We start from the raw sequence: 18,650 nt of genomic DNA on the forward strand, positions 1-18,650 counted from the left end.
TTACCATTATACATCTGGTTTTCCATATTTTGAAACATGTGATGCTGACAATGAGCTGGTAATGTTCCCTTTGTTTAACAGACATCTTCTCATCAAACAGAGCAAACATCACAGATTTATAGTTGACATTGAAGTGAGGCCCAGACCTGTAGCAGTCTATGAACAGGTGACTTTGTGTTTCGTCCTCGTTACAATGCATCATGGGACATTTTTTCGTAGTGACACAGCTCCATGACACAGACGCCACCTCCCTTTCCTCTTCCAGACATTTTGTAGTTTAGGTTATTTCTTTGTAAACTAAGAGAGAAATGTGGATTAGTGGACAACAATGACACCTGTGATAAAGATAAACAGCTAAATCCATTTTAATCCAGTGGAAGTAAAGACAATAATGCGTATAAACTATGTGCAATGTGAAAATGTGTCTCTGAAGAGTCAGAGAAAAGAAAAGTATAAATTAATTACCATTAAGTTTACTTCTCCTTTAATTCATACTTTAGCAGATTTAATAATAAATTAAATTAAAAACGGAGTTTACAAAGTGCTTTGACAGACAAAGCAGCAAACAGCTCAGTGAGACAGTCCATACGATAAACATCAAAAATTAAATAAAAATAATTTAGTAAAAACAAATAAAGATATTAATACGTATAAATTGGCTGTGCAATGTGTTTGTATATAAATGTAAATATACATATATATATATATATAAAGAGATGGATCATTAGAGAAGAGACAATCTAATCCAGTAACGATGTGTTTTGTGATTTAAAGGTTCAAAGAGGATTCTGAACGTTCTCTTAGGATCGATCGGCTCTGCGGCGTTCGGTTTTACCAAATTTAATTGAATTACTTTCCTCAGACGGTTTATAAATCACATTCTGTGTGCTGCTCACTCAGAAATAGTAATACAATAATCCGTTATAGGAATGATGTTTCATCTCTTAGATGGTTATGTATTGAAGACATGTAGTGACATTCTGAAGGGCTCTGACTCAATCTAAAATGTATATAAAACCAGATGTGATGCTCTATAATTGTTGGTGTGACTCTAAAAGAGCAGTGTTTGTCAGCTGGTATATTTAATATATTGAACAAAACCCTGGATGTGTATGAAACAATAAACTATATAAGAGCACACACCAAATTATATTTTATATGTAATCAATAAAATCTGATTCAAGAAGATTAACTAGATGTGTCAATACATATCGATATTAAGTGTTGTAGAATATGTAGTTTATAAAATGTTCACCACGTGTTTCTAGGCCCACAGCTCTGAGGCGGATGTGTGGCTCTTAAAAGAGCCGTTGGTGGGTTAGTAGAGTCGGGTTAGTTTAAGCCCTCTCTCCGCGGATGCGGCGGGCCAGCTGGATGTCTTTGGGCATGATGGTGACCCTCTTTGCGTGGATCGCGCACAGGTTGGTGTCCTCGAACAGGCCGACCAGGTAAGCCTCGCTGGACTCCTGCAGAGCCATGACGGCGGAGCTCTGGAAGCGCAGGTCGGTCTTGAAGTCCTGAGCGATCTCCCGCACCAGGCGCTGGAAGGGCAGCTTGCGGAGCAGCAGCTCGGTGGACTTCTGGTAGCGACGGATCTCCCTCAGAGCCACGGTACCGGGCCTGTAACGGTGGGGCTTCTTCACTCCGCCGGTGGCCGGGGCGCTCTTACGGGCAGCTTTGGTCGCCAGCTGCTTCCTGGGAGCTTTTCCTCCGGTGGACTTACGGGCGGTCTGCTTGGTTCTGGCCATTGTAGTCCGTCAGTCTGTTCTGTGTACACAGATCAACTATGAATGCTGTGTGAGCGGGAACAGCGGCTTTATAGAGGAGCTGCCGGAGTCAGCGCGGCGCCGATTGGTCCACACCGGGGGACACGTGCACTGGAGCTGAGCTGCTATTGGACTAAAGGAACTCAAAGTAAACCACTCTCACAGCGGCGGGAAAACTATTTTTATTTTAACAGCATCAATAATAAGATTACTTTGTTCTGCCATTTGAAGTACAATCAAGTTTTAACTATTTCCGAGGTCCCATAGAGAATGAATGAAGCTGGAATTAATCGTTCGAACGTTCAAATTGTTTTATTTTTCTAACTGTATTTCATTTAATCTTAAATGGCAACTTGTAAGTACAAAACAAACAAGTCACACAACCATTTGACATAAACTGATTTAATGTGTCATCGGTCGAGAAATATTGATTATTCGTAAACATACTTATAATATAGAACTGTATTATTATTATTAAAAACATTAGTGTTGCAGCTGCTCAGAGCTTATTTATTTTACACAGTAATGTATTTTATGATGACCTGCAAAGTATCAATATATTCATAACAAACATTTGATAAAATATAGTACATTTAAAGATACAAATACTCCATTTTTAAATAATTATTCTAAATTCTGTGTTTTAGATTCAATGACTTTCATGTCAGCATATTTAAATTTCTGATCAATTTTGAGCTCCTGTAATAGAACATGTTTTCGTTCATATGAAATTTGTTTTGAGATTAAAAATGTACTTCTCCCTGAGAACTATATGTTTTTAACAATGTGTTTTCTATTTATTGGTGTATTGTTTACTGATGCTTGATGGTGTATATTATTTTGATCACTTTGTTTATGATTTGAGAGCAGTGTTTGATTTTGAGCAGAGGTAAAACTGTTTTGAGGCGAAAGTTTCATTTTGCAAGAGGATTCAGAGGTTTTGCAAATAGTGCTTGAAGATGAGGTTTTGTGTTTACAGTTTTGAGAGAATGGGTGACCGTTTCAAGAAAAGTCTCAGCAATCGAGAAAAACTGTAATAACAATATAAGGTCTGGATCTCCCTGGAGGTGATGGTGGAGCGCTTGTTGTAGTGAGCCATTTTCTGAAGATAAGTTTGTATAACTTATTAATTTATGATTCTCTTCTACCTACATTGATCGTTATTTCATTCTTACTTATATTGGACTCTTTGTGTCATCTGAACTTCATTGTTGAAGTACTTTTCATACATCGAATTCAAACGTATAACAATTTACATTCAAGTTAATGTATTAAAAGTACAATGAAATGACTGAAGCTGGCACTTAATTTGTATTCATTGTGTATAATTTGTGTTTGTGTATTTAAACATTTTGTAAATTAGTTATAAATGACTAAATGTTTAAGGGCTAGTGTTCTGAACGTTTATTCGTCTCATTTAACCCGACCAGTGTCGGTCAGCTGATGTTGGATCGTTACAGATGAATGAGACAAGTGTCTGTTTTTAAAGCTGATCTGAGGACGTAATAGAGGACTGACTGAGACCCTTTAGTGTGCGGGGCTGAAACTCCAGAAAGAAGCGTCCATGCGTCCAAGAAGCGTTTTATTTTCGTTTCATAGACAGTTGTGTAGTTTTATTTTCAATAAATGTAATGAAGCATAACGTGACATGATCACATGAGGACCAAAATAGAGAAATTAAACTACTCTAAAACCTCGATAAAACACAAATAAAGATAAAATTAAAGGCATATGATTAGTTTTGTTTCATACAATAACTTCTGGAGTTTTATTTTCCATAAATGTATCAGTCATGTAGAATATAGTTAGCATGGATATTACCATATTATTTAATAACATCTTGTGAAGTCCATTTGAAATTAAGCAACGCATATTAGATGAATAAACTAACTCTGAAGTGTAATACGGTATTATTAATATAAAAGTAGGATGATATCGCTCCCTTCAGTTGCAAGTGAGTGGCTCTTAAAAGAGCCTTTGTGTTGTTAGTCAGCCGGTTAGGGTGTCTACTTCTTTGCGGCCTTCTCGGTCTTCTTGGGCAGCAGCACCGCCTGTATGTTGGGCAGCACGCCGCCCTGAGCGATGGTCACTCCGCCCAGCAGCTTGTTGAGCTCCTCGTCGTTGCGGACGGCCAGCTGCAGGTGCCGGGGGATGATCCTGGTCTTCTTGTTGTCGCGGGCAGCGTTCCCAGCCAGCTCCAGGATCTCAGCGGTCAGGTACTCCAGCACCGCCGCCAGGTACACCGGAGCTCCGGCACCGACACGGTGAGCGTAGTTACCCTTCCTCAAGTGTCTGTGGACACGGCCGACGGGGAACTGAAGGCCGGCACGGGAGGACCTGGTCTTGGCCTTCGCCCTGGTTTTGCCTCCGGTCTTTCCTCGTCCAGACATTTTGGAGTTGATCTATTTCTTCGTTAACTGCGAGAGAAATGTGCCCTGATGGTGGAGGATCCGGTTATTTATAAGAAACAAGCTGCTCTCTGATTGGCCAAAGAGAGCGTGTCTGTGATCGTTCAATCAGAGAAGAGTTTAAATGAATTTCCTTTTTTACCACCAGAGTTTTGTTTTTTCAGCTCCTGCACAATAAAGGCTGACTGGTTAAACCGGGACTTGATTAAATAAATGTAAACCTGGTTTGTGGTTTTGTTTGTTTATTTGTTTTCTAGGATTGGTGGGAAATTATGACATCTGAGATAATAAAAACATTAAGATAATAAAGAATCTAAAGGCTCTTTATGATCATTTATATTTAAATATAATATATTATATGATATAACTTTTAGTAAAGTATTCCACATCCTTTTTTTTTATGTATTATGGAATACTTTACTAAAAGTTATAATAGATACGGGCTTTGTGAACTTTTCTAAACGACAGCAGAGAATGTATTTATTTAATTAAATTAAATCAGATTTAATTCTTGTTTTAGCATTATGTGATGACACTGTCTGCCTGTTACTGCGGCGGTGTGGCTGCTTTCCCTGCAGGTGTGGCGGTGGGCGTGGCAGAGGGTCATCAGCAGAGTGGAAACACATGGGCCCTGTCTGCCAGTCAGTTGGTCCCTCTCTCCTTCCTGAGACACCCATTTGTTTTTCCTGTTTTTTCCCCAGTTATATTCTTTAGTAGTGATGGCGAGATGAAGCTTCATGAAGCGTTGAAGCTTTCCATCCCATTGGTTCACACATGGGTCGAAGCTTCATGGTGCTTCATTTGCTCTACTGCGCCATCAAGTGGACCATAAATGTAAAACAGGCAGCGTGATACAGGCAGCCTTTTGCAACTTTGGCAAAAGCTTCATGTCGTCAGTTCTACTTTTAGCTACTAATCCGAAAACACTTTATGCTTCTCTTAATTATGCATTTCCAAAACACTTATGATTGTGACTAAATATGAATTCTTAATTCTAAATTATTAAACACTTTTATTGTATCTTCTAAACACAGTTCTACGCTCAAAGTTCTTACAGCACTTCTCCTGCTCCTCCAGCTGTCAAAGTTTCACAGGTTATCCCAGATTCCCAGTTCTACATTTAAAAATGTCTTGTATATTAATGTGTGCTTTTTCCTCACTGCATATGAACAGATATGCAGTGGAATGCAATGACATATTATGGTGGACACATGTTTTATCCAACTAGTCAGACCTTTAATGGAGTTCAGGGTCTTGCGGCCGTGTGCACTTTGCAGGTGATTTCTGAAGGACAAACAGCAATTGTTTTATAGGAGAGACAGAAAAGAATTGTGTATAATATAATAGCTTCACATAGTAAGCTTACATGAAACTGAAAAGAGTTCAGTTCACTTATTTACCGACAAGTCTCGACCTCGATGACGAAGTATTGGCCTGAGAATAAGTGAGAGACAGGAGATATAGTACAGTGAGGAGGGAAGAACGAGACAGTCAAACACAGCACACAGAGATGTGAAAGAACAGGTAGGAAGGACTTTTTTGACAGTAAAAAACAAAAGTAGAAATATGGATCATACAGGACTCGAACCGCTGACTGTTACTGTGAAGTCAAACAGGGGTTTTCTTTTATATAAATAGAAACAATGTAAATAACTGAAAGGAATTCAAACTAATGGTAATTAAAATAATAAATGAAGCCGTTAGTAAAGGGATTGATACTGACTGCGTGTGTTCGGAGGAAAAGCAGGGCGGAACCAATCTGCCTGGAGGTGTATATAACCAGTAACACAGTAACACACGGTGTCGCAGAAATGATGACGTCGCAGATTTCAGTTCCCTAACTCAGCCCTTTAAAGTTCAGCCTAATGGCATTAGCATCCACCAGTAGCGAGGAACACAGCGACACTAAGTCACATTATTCTCTGTAAGAAGATAAGATAATCCTTGATTAGTTCTACGCCTCCAACGAAGTTGCTCCTTCTCGATTTAAATGTCGCTCATTTTGCCGATTACAATTTCCTCGCTCACGTCCTGCTGATGTCGCCGCCATCTCTCCAGTTTAGCTCCACTCAGCCTCCAGCCATGTTGGGATGGTCTTCATCGCCGGGACATATATATATATATATATATATAGCTATATATATATATATATATATATATATATATAGCTATATATATATATAGCTATATATATATAGCTATATATATATATATATATATATATATAGCTATATATATATATATAGCTATAGGATCTGCTTCAGGGACTCTGCCCTGGAGCTAAAAAACGCCCCGACATGGACAAATATAACAGCCTGCAGCATGGACACTGAAAGCTCTCGGCAAACAAAACAGTTTGAGAAGATGTAAATCTCAAAAGTCATGTTCATGAACAATTTACAAAGAGAAACGATGAAATTCAAATCCGTTTATTTACTTTTTTGTTCACACTGTTTTAAGCATTTATAACATATACAGTATTAAAAGGGTAACATTTAATTACAATGGAAACACAAACACCACCACACCGTGCTAGAGAAGTTGTCACTCCGGCATTGGCTTCAAATGCCGATCTTCAAACCCGGAGGTTGCAGCCTGGAAGAAACAGAGACAAGAAAGAGTTGTGAGATCTCACAAGTTACAAAACACAAATGATAAATCTATCAATAGTATTGCAAATCGTTCTCCCTCCTTATGCATCAAATATCGTGTCTGTGTATAATGTAATACAATGTCTGACACCGGAAGCGCCTGTGCGACACGCTGTATGTGAAGCAGCAGGCTTCCAACACGAACACACCTGCGTTCTTAATACAAGCGCAGAACTGACGACGTGCAGAGCGAGAGATAGTCCACAGCAGCCGGAGAGTGGGTCAAACTAACAGGACTGTTGTCAAGGACAACACTGTTGTAAAAATGCGTAACTAAGGTATTGCTCGTCAAGTGAGTCGTTATCATGAGTCACAACACTCAGACTCTCTGTAAGAGCCATTTTGTATTCTTAACAGTTTTTGTATTTTATGTTTCTTGCAACAGTATGTGTGTTCTGCTCTTTAGGATGTTTACCACATAACAGAGTTAAGATAATTGGTCATGTTGTAAAATGTGCTTCACATGTGTGTTTTGCCCTTTGAAGTTAAAGGCTCCTCTATTCTGTCCTGCTGTTGGATGTTTATTGGGTGAGTTCAGTGTAAGTTAGGCTTTGATGGAGCAGAATGTGGAGCAACAATCTTTCTGACCGCAGCTTCTAGATTTCAGATTATAGAACGCAGATTTTAGACTTTTTAGTTATAGCCAGTGTTTTAGTATTCCAGTTATTACCGAAGGAAATTGTTTTGTTTACTTTTTACATGGAATAAAACTACTTTTAACTACGAGCTACGAGCCTCATCTTTGGACAGCTAGCAAGAAAAGTACAGCCTGCAAGAGCAGGTGAAGTGGACATGGTGGTCTACGCGAGTCAGAACCCTTTACATCCTGCAAGAAGTGGCCAAGAAGGACAGTAAAACAAGCTGCCACTGCACTCTCTTTTCCTAAAGCAACAGTAAATAAGTGGTTTTGTTGCCTCAACCAAACCTTCCTGTCGTCCCTGACGCATCCTAACCTGACACTAGAGGGGCACGTAGTCATTGTTTGAAGCTTAGTAGCACTGACTGCGGTATTTGACACATTGGGGTGAGAATGTGTTGAGTATTGAAAGCACACTTCCTCAGACTGTGGTTCAGGCCGCTCTCTTCTGCCTCCATCTCGGTCGGATGGCAGCTGCAGCCATCGCTTCATAAAGCGCTCCGTTTCTCCATCGCTTGCATTTGCGGTAACAGAATTACGACGGACTGATTCTTTAAGAGGAAGAGATACACCGGTCACTGGCCATGTTCATTAAAAACTAGTCAAGTCAATCGCATCAAAGTGCGATACTGTATGCTTTACATCAAAATAGACCCTAAAAGGACCAAAAGGAGTTTAAGAAACGTATAATGTAATACATTCAGTGCATAGTGTTGTGTCTGCCATATGAATAGAATAACATGTAAACTATAAAAGTGATGAACCGTGTAAACGGTTGACATCTAAATACCCTATTTAGAGCTCAGACATGTTGAAAACTGGTATGTCGAGTCGAAAAGTACAAATAATTCATTTCGAGTAATTCATTTCTTGGTGACTGCACTTATTACTGCTACTCAATGCTGTGGAGCACTTCTGAATGGTGTTTAAAATGCATTGAAATAATCTTAATTTTATTTAAAAACCGTCATTTATTGATGTATTGACAGACGAGTGTCTGTTAAGTGTTAAAGATTCAGAATGAAAGAAACCAATAAATACTGACTCGAAACAACATCTTTCAAACCAAGGGACTCAAAGCCTGTTTGTCCATTCACCCCCTCCAGCTGATTGTCTTTGCCAATGTGTTTGACACCATTTTGCCAAGGACTCTCCAGACTGTCTCCTTAATGACCAACAAGGCTAAAATAGGTGACCTGAAAGACAAAAATGAAAAAAGAGGCAAACCCGAAAACAAGTAAGTACGATAAATTACAAAACAATAACGCAGGACATAGACAAAAACATTTTTTTGGTAATATTAACAGAGAGGAACTCCAGTATATATATATATATATAACATCCAAAAATTCCACATCTGTCACATAAATTTGGTAAGACTTGACAAAAGTAGAGTAATATTGGCTTGTAATTTATCTCCACACACATGTAGTTTTTGTAAAGGTCAGTATAGTCGTGTCGGAATACTAAAATAAAATAAGTCACAAACTAAAGGGTCAAATATAAATGTAAGGGTCAGTGGCAAGCCTCAATAGTAGTAGTCATGAAAGAAGACATACTTCATTGTCTCATGAGATATCAACATGCAAAATGTTAGTCTCCCAATTTCTCTTTGAAATCTGTCTCCACAGATATCTTCGTCATCCAATCAAGCACGGTTTCCTGAATCTAAACTCCTGCACCAACCCCAAAATTGGCCATAACTGGACACTTGAACTTTTAAACAGAGGAAGACCATCAAAATTAAGTTGGAGTTTAATTGTGTGCAGATCTGGAATTTTTGTCCAATTTTGCTTCAAGAAACTGGAAATTGCATTCACGATCCCAAAGTAAAAGTATGAACCTCCTGCAATTTGCTTTATCTCGTAGTCCCTTCCAGTACCGAGGAGTGTCTTGGCATCTTTAGGCAGTGATGGATGGTGACACCTCAAAATAGACAGCAAGGCAGTTAATGCCACCAAAGCGATGCCATACTCCAAGGCCCAATTAACCAAGCTAGCACTGAGGCTGTTGACTATGATCACCATCAGCCTCATTTCTGCACGCTGGTTCTACCTGAAAATGGGCTCCACATTCCTTTTCGATCATAGTCTCAGACTCAGTTTCCATCAAAGTTTCGCCTCTGCAATTAGCTTCCGTCACAGTCTCTGCTCCACTCTCAATCATATTTTCAAATTCCTGATCACTGTCAACAACACTTTTCTCTGAACTGTCAATGGGATCAAATGCCTCAGGAACGCAGCTTTGAAAGTTACCGAGTGTTTCCAGACGCTTATTGACGGCGGATGCTGACTTTCTACGCAGATTAGAGGACTTAATGTCGTCAGAGTAACGCCCAGTCATTGTGAACACATGCAAGTACAAAAATAATTCAAACCGTAAGAGGACCAGCCAAGTGATTGAAGGTAGTCACTGGGAACTCTATAAAGATGGCTGCAAAACTGTAGAGTCTGGAAAGACACAAATGACAAAGTGTTCGGTCAACAACAAACATTGCTGTGGAGCTGTGGAGGAGGACGGTGGGGACAGCTAACGTCCTGGGTGATGCTCACCTAGTCAGACAAGAATAAACGGAGCAAATGAGTACGATTCTGGTCGCGTCTTGATTTAATCTTTTGACATGAAAAACCTTCTCACACTAACGTTGATCTCTCTGTGCAGGTGACAGTTGAGCGGGCTCTGCAGACGTCTCAGGAGAAATCAGGGGGGCCTCTGACACTACAGAGAATATTAAACATGTTGTCATTATTATTGACAGTAAGATGAAGCAAGGATGTAACATGACAGCTACACTGTAGTCTGTGAAAGTTGAGTCGGTGCAGCCAGTGTAGCAGATGGTTCTACAATGGAAAACACCTTGTAAGTCATTTATATTTTGACAAAGAAACACAACTGTTCGTATCGTTACGTCACCTTTCTCAGCCGTATCCAATGACAGACTGTTTCTCACATGAATATATAAAGAATGTATCCTAAGAATCCTAAGAAGAGTAACCACGCTGTACTTTGTTTCTCATTCATTTTATTGAAGTATAATAAAGTTTTTTCTCCAGTTAATCAGAATCGAGATCGTTGAGCGGTTATAATCGCTGCTACACTCCAGAGAGGAGTGTTCAAATAAAACTAAAAGTCTCATATAATCAATAGATCTCAAGATGCAGATTTGAAAAACCACTTCCTGTTTTTCGTGTTTTTCTTTTGACGGTAAACAAGATTTATTTATTTCACAACTGGACTTTTGTTTCATCACAGTGGAGAATTTTACAAACTTTTTAACCCAAAACACACTTCACACCGACTAAATATTCACTTTACAACCTTTTGATGTACAAAGACATAAACATATATATAATATACACTCTAAAGCAGAGGTCTTCAACAGGGGGTCCGCGACATTTTTGGTTGATAAGACATTTCAAAAAAAATGTAATTTTTGTAAAAAAATGTAATTTATTTTCTCTAAACATGAATGTGTCCATCGTTGTAATAGTTCAGTATTGTGTGACAGACAACAGGTATCTTTATGCATGGCAGTGGCACTAACAGGCCATCACTCATTTTTCGTTTCCACATTTATGTTTAAAATAAAAACATCAGTTTGTGTGATGATCATCATGCGATGAACAGATAATGCTGATGTTGGCGTTGCTATCAGCTGACACGGTGTGTTTATGAGCTGCAGCAGCACGGCCTCCCTGCTCACTGTGCCTGTTGAAAATAAAAACATGAACATATGAACCCGTGTATTATTTGAATAGCTGAGTATTGAATGCACAATAAAGAGGTATGTTTATACACGGTACTAGGCCCAGTTTAATATAACACTATTTTATACAATATATATAGTCGGGTCCCTGCTCCATCTCTATCAGTTTGGGGGTCCTTGGCCTGAAAAACGTTGAAGACCTCTGATCTAAAGGACAGGGAGGAAGCAGAACAGACCAGAGGACCTCTTTCATGCTTCAATCATCAGAATACGATAAAATGATATTATTCTGAAGTGTTCCACTCTGCATAGTGAGTACTGTTACTGTAACAGAGTACTTCTTCACTGTCGTATTAGTACTTTAACTGTAACAGAGTACTTCTTCACTGTCGTATTAGTACTTTAACTGTAACAGAGTACTTCTACACTGTCGTATTAGTACTTTAACTGTAACAGAGTACTTCTTCACTGTCGTATTAGTACTTTAACTGTAACAGAGTACTTCTACACTGTCGTATTAGTACTTTAACTGTAACAGAGTACTTCTTCACTGTCGTATTAGTACTTTAACTGTAACAGAGTACTTATTCACTGTCGTATTAGTACTTTAACTGTAACAGAGTACTTATTCACTGTCGTATTAGTACTTTAACTGTAACAGAGTACTTCTTCACTGTCGTATTAGTACTTTAACAGTAACAGAGTACTTCTACACTGTCGTATTAGTACTTTAACAGAGTACTTCTACACTGTCGTATTAGTACTTTAACAGTAACAGAGTACTTCTACACTGTCGTATTAGTACTTTAACAGTAACAGAGTACTTCTACACTGTCGTATTAGTACTTTAACAGAGTACTTCTACACTGTCGTATTAGTACTTTAACTGTAACAGAGTACTTCTTCACTGTCATATTAGTACTTTAACAGTAACAGAGTACTTCTACACTGTCGTATTAGTACTTTAACAGTAACAGAGTACTTCTTCACTGTCGTATTAGTACTTTAACTGTAACAGAGTACTTCTTCACTGTCGTATTAGTACTTTAACAGAGTACTTCTACACTGTCGTATTAGTACTTTAACTGTAACAGAGTACTTCTTCACTGTCGTATTAGTACTTTAACAGAGTACTTCTTCACTGTCGTATTAGTGCTTTAACAGTAACAGAGTACTTCTACACTGTCGTATTAGTACTTTAACAGAGTACTTCTACACTGTCGTATTAGTACTTTAACTGTAACAGAGTACTTCTACACTGTCACAGTCACAGTCACACACAGACTGCAGTAGTTCTAGTAGTAGTAGTACTAGTAGCTGAAGTAAAACACATCCATCAGAAAGAAGAAGACGACACTGACAGCATTCATCTGACAGGAACAGCTCAGCCGTCATGGAAACAGTTTAATCTGCAATCAGTCAGCAGCTTCTTGTGAAATCAGATAGAATCAGTTTCACACAACCGCAGTTCAGCAGCTGTGGTGAAGAACACGAGTCCTTCTCTTCATCTGAGAAACAGCAGCTCAGAGTTACACTCACGCTGCCTCAGCAGAGAAATACTACCAAAGTGATGTACTAACACATGTTCCCTGTTCAACCCAAAGACTGTTATTAGTGACTTTGGTCATGTTATGTACAGTACACAGATTTAGAGAGTACAGCTTTGTGTTGGAGCTTTAACTGTAACAGAGTACTTCTTCACTGTCGTATTAGTACTTTAACTGTAACAGAGTACTTCTACACTGTCGTATTAGTACTTTAACAGAGTACTTCTACACTGTCGTATTAGTACTTTAACTGTAACAGAGTACTTCTACACTGTCGTATTAGTACTTTAACTGTAACAGAGTACTTCTTCACTGTCGTATTAGTACTTTAACTGTAACAGAGTACTTCTTCACTGTCGTATTAGTACTTTAACAGTAACAGAGTACTTCTACACTGTCGTATTAGTACTTTAACTGTAACAGAGTACTTCTACACTGTCGTATTAGTACTTTAACTGTAACAGAGTACTTCTACACTGTCGTATTAGTACTTTAACTGTAACAGAGTACTTCTACACTGTCATATTAGTACTTTAACTGTAACAGAGTACTTCTTCACTGTCGTATTAGTACTTTAACTGTAACAGAGTACTTCTTCACTGTCGTATTAGTACTTTAACTGTAACAGAGTACTTCTACACTGTCGTATTAGTACTTTAACAGAGTACTTCTACACTGTCGTATTAGTACTTTAACTGTAACAGAGTACTTCTTCACTGTCGTATTAGTACTTTAACAGAGTACTTCTTCACTGTCGTATTAGTGCTTTAACAGTAACAGAGTACTTCTACACTGTCGTATTAGTACTTTAACAGAGTACTTCTACACTGTCGTATTAGTACTTTAACTGTAACAGAGTACTTCTTCACTGTCGTATTAGTACTTTAACAGAGTACTTCTACACTGTCGTATTAGTACTTTAACTGTAACAGAGTACTTCTTCACTGTCGTATTAGTACTTTAACAGAGTACTTCTTCACTGTCGTATTAGTGCTTTAACAGTAACAGAGTACTTCTACACTGTCGTATTAGTACTTTAACAGAGTACTTCTACACTGTCGTATTAGTACTTTAACTGTAACAGAGTACTTCTACACTGTCACAGTCACAGTCACACACAGACTGCAGTAGTTCTAGTAGTAGTAGTACTAGTAGCTGAAGTAAAACACATCCATCAGAAAGAAGAAGATGACACTGACAGCATTCATCTGACAGGAACAGCTCAGCCGTCATGGAAACAGTTTAATCTGCAATCAGTCAGCAGCTTCTTGTGAAATCAGATAGAATCAGTTTCACACAACCGCAGTTCAGCAGCTGTGGTGAAGAACACGAGTCCTTCTCTTCATCTGAGAAACAGCAGCTCAGAGTTACACTCACGCTGCCTCAGCAGAGAAATACTACCAAAGTGATGTACTAACACATGTTCCCTGTTCAACCCAAAGACTGTTATTAGTGACTTTGGTCATGTTATGTACAGTACACAGATTTAGAGAGTACAGCTTTGTGTTGGAGCTTTAACTCTAACAGAGTAATTCTTCACTGTCGTATTAGTACTTTAACAGAGTACTTCTTCACTGTCGTATTAGTACTTTAACAGTAACAGAGTACTTCTTCACTGTCGTATTAGTACTTTAACAGAGTACTTCTTCACTGTCGTATTAGTACTTTAACAGAGTACTTCTACACTGTCGTATTAGTACTTTAACAGTAACAGAGTACTTCGTCACTGTCGTATTAGTACTTTAACAGTAACAGAGTACTTCGTCACTGTCGTATTAGTACTTTAACAGTAACAGAGTACTTCGTCACTGTCGTATTAGTACTTTAACAGTAACAGAGTACTTCGTCACTGTCGTATTAGTACTTTAACAGTAACAGAGTACTTCCTCACTGTCGTATTAGTACTTTAACTGTAACAGAGTACTTCTTCACTGTCATATTAGTACTTTAACTGTAACAGAGTACTTCTACACTGTCGTATTAGTACTTTAACTGTAACAGAGTACTTCCTCACTGTCGTATTAGTACTTTAACAGTAACAGAGTACTTCTTCACTGTCGTATTAGTACTTTAACAGTAACAGAGTACTTCCTCACTGTCGTATTAGTACTTTAACAGTAACAGAGTACTTCCTCACTGTCGTATTAGTACTTTAACTGTAACAGAGTACTTCCACACTGTCGTATTAGTACTTTAACAGTAACAGAGTACTTCCTCACTGTCGTATTAGTACTTTAACAGTAACAGAGTACTTCTTCACTGTCGTATTAGTACTTTAACAGTAACAGAGTACTTCGTCACTGTCGTATTAGTACTTTTACTGCAGTGAAAGATGTGAGCACTTCTTCCATCTCTCAGGAGAAAGTTGATAAAGAGCAACAACAGAGTCGGTTTGAATCAGGAGTTCACGAAATCATCAGAAGTAATAAATCACGAGAAACTATTCAGCGAAGGAGAAACAAAGTGACGACACACGATGTAAGATCACCAGAGCAACACAGGAAGGTGCTGGATGTGCTCACAGAGATATCGATCTGTTGATTGACAGTCAGATGGACCAATGGGTTCAGAGCTGAACACATCCTGCAGCTTCATGAAGGACTCATGATAACAAAATGACTACAAAGAGACATAATGCAACGACAGAGAGACTCAAACAACCATGAAAGTTAAAGAAAACCACAAACATGTGAAACGACGACAAGAAAATAAGAAACTACGATAACAAGACTCAAACAAACAGAAGATTTAAAACGATCACGAGAATGTAACTCGTTCCTGTTTTTATATTTGTCTGGCTCTATAGATCTATAGTTCTATGCTTCTATACTTCCATGAGCCCACATGCTGTACAGGACAATAACTAAACAGATTGGTGTCAGACCGAAGTGAGAACAAGACACCAGAGTGAAGACGTGTCTGATCCACTGCCACACTGGAAACATGGTGGACAGAAGAAGCTGATCATGTGACAGAGACTCTTCTCTGTAAAACTAAAGATAAGCCATCAGTAAAGCTCCACCTCTTCCTGTACACAGATATACACCGAGCACAGCACACAGACACTCAGACGGCAGAGAGACGGGAGAGAGACGGACAGAGAGACGGGAGAGAGACGGACAGAGAGACGGACAGAGAGACGGACAGAGAGATGTCAGAGAGACGGACAGAGAGACGTTAGAGAGACGGACAGAGAGACGTTAGAGAGACGTCAGAGAGACGTTAGAGAGACGGACAGAGAGACGGGAGAGAGACGTTAGAGAGACGGACAGAGAGACGTTAGAGAGACGGACAGAGAGACGTTAGAGAGACGTCAGAGAGACGTTAGAGAGACGGACAGAGAGACGGGAGAGAGACGTCAGAGAGACGGACAGAGAGACGGGAGAGAGACGGACAGAGAGACGTTAGAGAGACGGACAGAGAGACGGGAGAGAGACGGGAGAGAGACGGACAGAGAGACGGGAGAGAGACATTAGAGAGACGGACAGAGAGACGTTAGAGAGACGGACAGAGAGACGGGAGAGAGACGTCAGAGAGACGGACAGAGAGACGGACAGAGAGACGGGAGAGAGACGTCAGAGAGACGGACAGAGAGACGGGAGAGAGACGGACAGAGAGACGGGAGAGAGACATTAGAGAGACGGACAGAGAGACGTTAGAGAGACGGACAGAGAGACGGGAGAGAGACGTCAGAGAGACGGACAGAGAGACGGACAGAGAGACGGGAGAGAGACGTCAGAGAGACGGACAGAGAGACGGGAGAGAGACGGACAGAGAGACGGACAGAGAGACGTTAGAGAGACGTTAGAGAGACGGAAAGAGAGACGGGAGAGAGACGTCAGAGAGACGGACAGAGAGACGGGAGAGAGACGGACAGAGAGACGGACAGAGAGACGTTAGAGAGACGTTAGAGAGACGGAAAGAGAGACGGGAGAGAGACGTTAGAGAGACGTCAGAGAGACGGACAGAGAGACGTCAGAGAGACGGACAGAGAGACATCAGAGAGACGGGCAGAGAGACGTTAGACGGGCAGAGAGACGTTAGAGAGACGTTAGACGTTAGAGAGACGTTAGACGTTAGAGAGACGTTAGAGAGACGTTAGAGAGACGTTAGACGTTAGAGAGACGTTAGAGAGACGTTAGAGAGACGTTAGACGTTAGAGAGACGTTAGACGGGCAGAGAGACGTTAGAGAGACGTTAGACCTTAGAGAGACGTTAGACGTTAGAGAGACGTTAGACGTTAGAGAGACGTTAGACGGGCAGAGAGACCTTAGAGAGACGTTAGACGTTAGAGAGACGTTAGACGTTAGAGAGACGTTAGACGTTAGAGAGACGTTAGACGTTAGAGAGACGTTAGACGGGCAGAGAGACGTTAGAGAGACGTTAGACGGGCAGAGAGACGTTAGAGAGACGGGCAGAGAGACGTTAGACGTGAGAGAGACGTTAGAGAGACATCAGAGAGACGGGCAGAGAGACGTTAGACGTGAGAGAGACGGTCTACCTGGACGTCATGGATCACCTGTTGATGCTGCTGATGTTGCTGTTGAGCTCAGGTAGGACTCTGATTTAGAGAATTTAGAGAATGTATTTTATTACAATATTACTGTTGTATCTTTAAATCAGAGAACACACACATACACACACACAGGCACATACGCACACACACACACATTTGCAAACATACGCACATTCACACACTCACACTCACACACACACACATACCTACTGTTGGGGCTTGATGTTTTCAGGGCAGACCCAGACCGCTGGACTTTCGCTGCTGCAAACCTTCGGCAGCGAAGTCGCACCAAAAGTGAACCGGATCCGGTTTACAATCAAAAAGTATTTAATAAACAAGAGAAGCAAGAAGAGTTGCAAACTGAATGACTCGATCGATATCAATATGTCCCGTGGGGCAGAGTTCTCACAAGGCCCATCGAATAGGCCACCCAGCTGGTCAACTACCCAGAGTGGTAACGGCGCGACCTCAAGCCAAAACCCTCTGGAACTGTCTCACATTTAAAAGTCCCCGTCCGAAAGTTGAAATGTCCAGTATCAGCCTCTGTGATTGGCCGAAATGCAATAGCCCCTCCTGGCTTGGGGCAGTTATCATCTGAGTGTTTGGTTGAAGTCGTCCGGCCTCCTCTGGTCATGGTGGTCTCTACAATGTCTTTCTCAAAATCCCTGTCTGTCCCTTGGCTATTCTGTCCTCTGATTGGCTGAACCTTTTAAACCCTATTTGCTGCCTGATAATAATCAATATAACATGTTGTTATTATGTCTTCTTAACTTTGGACATTTCTGTTTTTAGCCCCTCCCCTCAGGATGCTCTGCCTTCTGAGGGAAGCCCTTGTTAATAAGCATTTCAATTTAAGAAATAATAAATGTCTTGTTTGTTGTACTGTCACAAAGAAATATGACCCTTTAATCTCCTCTTCTGTGATTGGCTGAAACAGATGGAGACGTCTAAACACAGTCTTGTTTTTAATGCAGGTCCAACTGTCTGAATATAAATGTAACAACATCACAATAAGGTTTTGAACTGCAAATACATTTCTATTATATTCACTTAAAACAACAAATGTGTCTATTTCTCCAGGACTCCAGGCTGAAGGAGATCACACATCAACAGGTAAATAGAGGAAGAAAAGAGAAACAAAGAACCAACGAAGCAGAATCAGCAGTCAAGTGTTGGTTTATATTTATTCATTAAATTCATTTCTTCACTGACGACTCTCTTGTTTCTGTTCAGAAGCTGTCAGGTTGGTGGGAGGAGCCAGTCGCTGTGCAGGAACACTGGAGGTGAAACATCGAGGAGGCTGGAGACCAGTAGGTTACTATGGCTATGACTCTCACTGGACCCTGAAGACAGCAGCTGTTGCCTGCAGAGAGCTGGACTGTGGCTCTGCTGTTTCTATCAGACGGAGAGAGGAGTCCT

General features: G+C 40.2%; 2 protein-coding genes across 2 annotated transcripts in view; both read right to left on the reverse strand.

Annotated features, from left to right (window-relative positions):
* LOC306788452 (histone H3.2-like) overlaps positions 1-3,341 on the reverse strand; it is a 3,817-nt gene extending 476 nt beyond the window's left edge. Inside the window, exon 1 of the mRNA XM_079283991.1 lies at positions 1-3,341. This exon is cut by the window's left edge and continues 476 nt beyond it. Coding sequence (XP_079140117.1) covers positions 1,338-1,748 — 411 coding nt within the window. The 5' untranslated portion in view covers positions 1,749-3,341 and the 3' untranslated portion in view covers positions 1-1,337.
* Positions 3,342-3,429: 88 nt separating this feature from the next.
* LOC306788453 (histone H2A-like) lies at positions 3,430-4,176 on the reverse strand. Its single transcript, XM_079283992.1, has one exon. It carries the CDS (start codon positions 4,154-4,156, stop codon positions 3,773-3,775), a length of 384 nt encoding a protein of 127 aa, XP_079140118.1. The 5' UTR covers positions 4,157-4,176; the 3' UTR covers positions 3,430-3,772.
* Positions 4,177-18,650: the final 14,474 nt, after the last annotated feature.

This window comes from Melanostigma gelatinosum (genome assembly GCF_949748355.1).
Source record: "Melanostigma gelatinosum genome assembly, chromosome: 14".
Taxonomy (NCBI): domain Eukaryota; kingdom Metazoa; phylum Chordata; class Actinopteri; order Perciformes; family Zoarcidae; genus Melanostigma; species Melanostigma gelatinosum.

Bases quoted from the DNA above. Each gene is read 5' to 3' on its own strand.
- LOC306788453 (XM_079283992.1), bottom strand. From the start codon at position 4,156: ATGTCTGGACGAGGAAAGACCGGAGGCAAAACCAGGGCGAAGGCCAAG.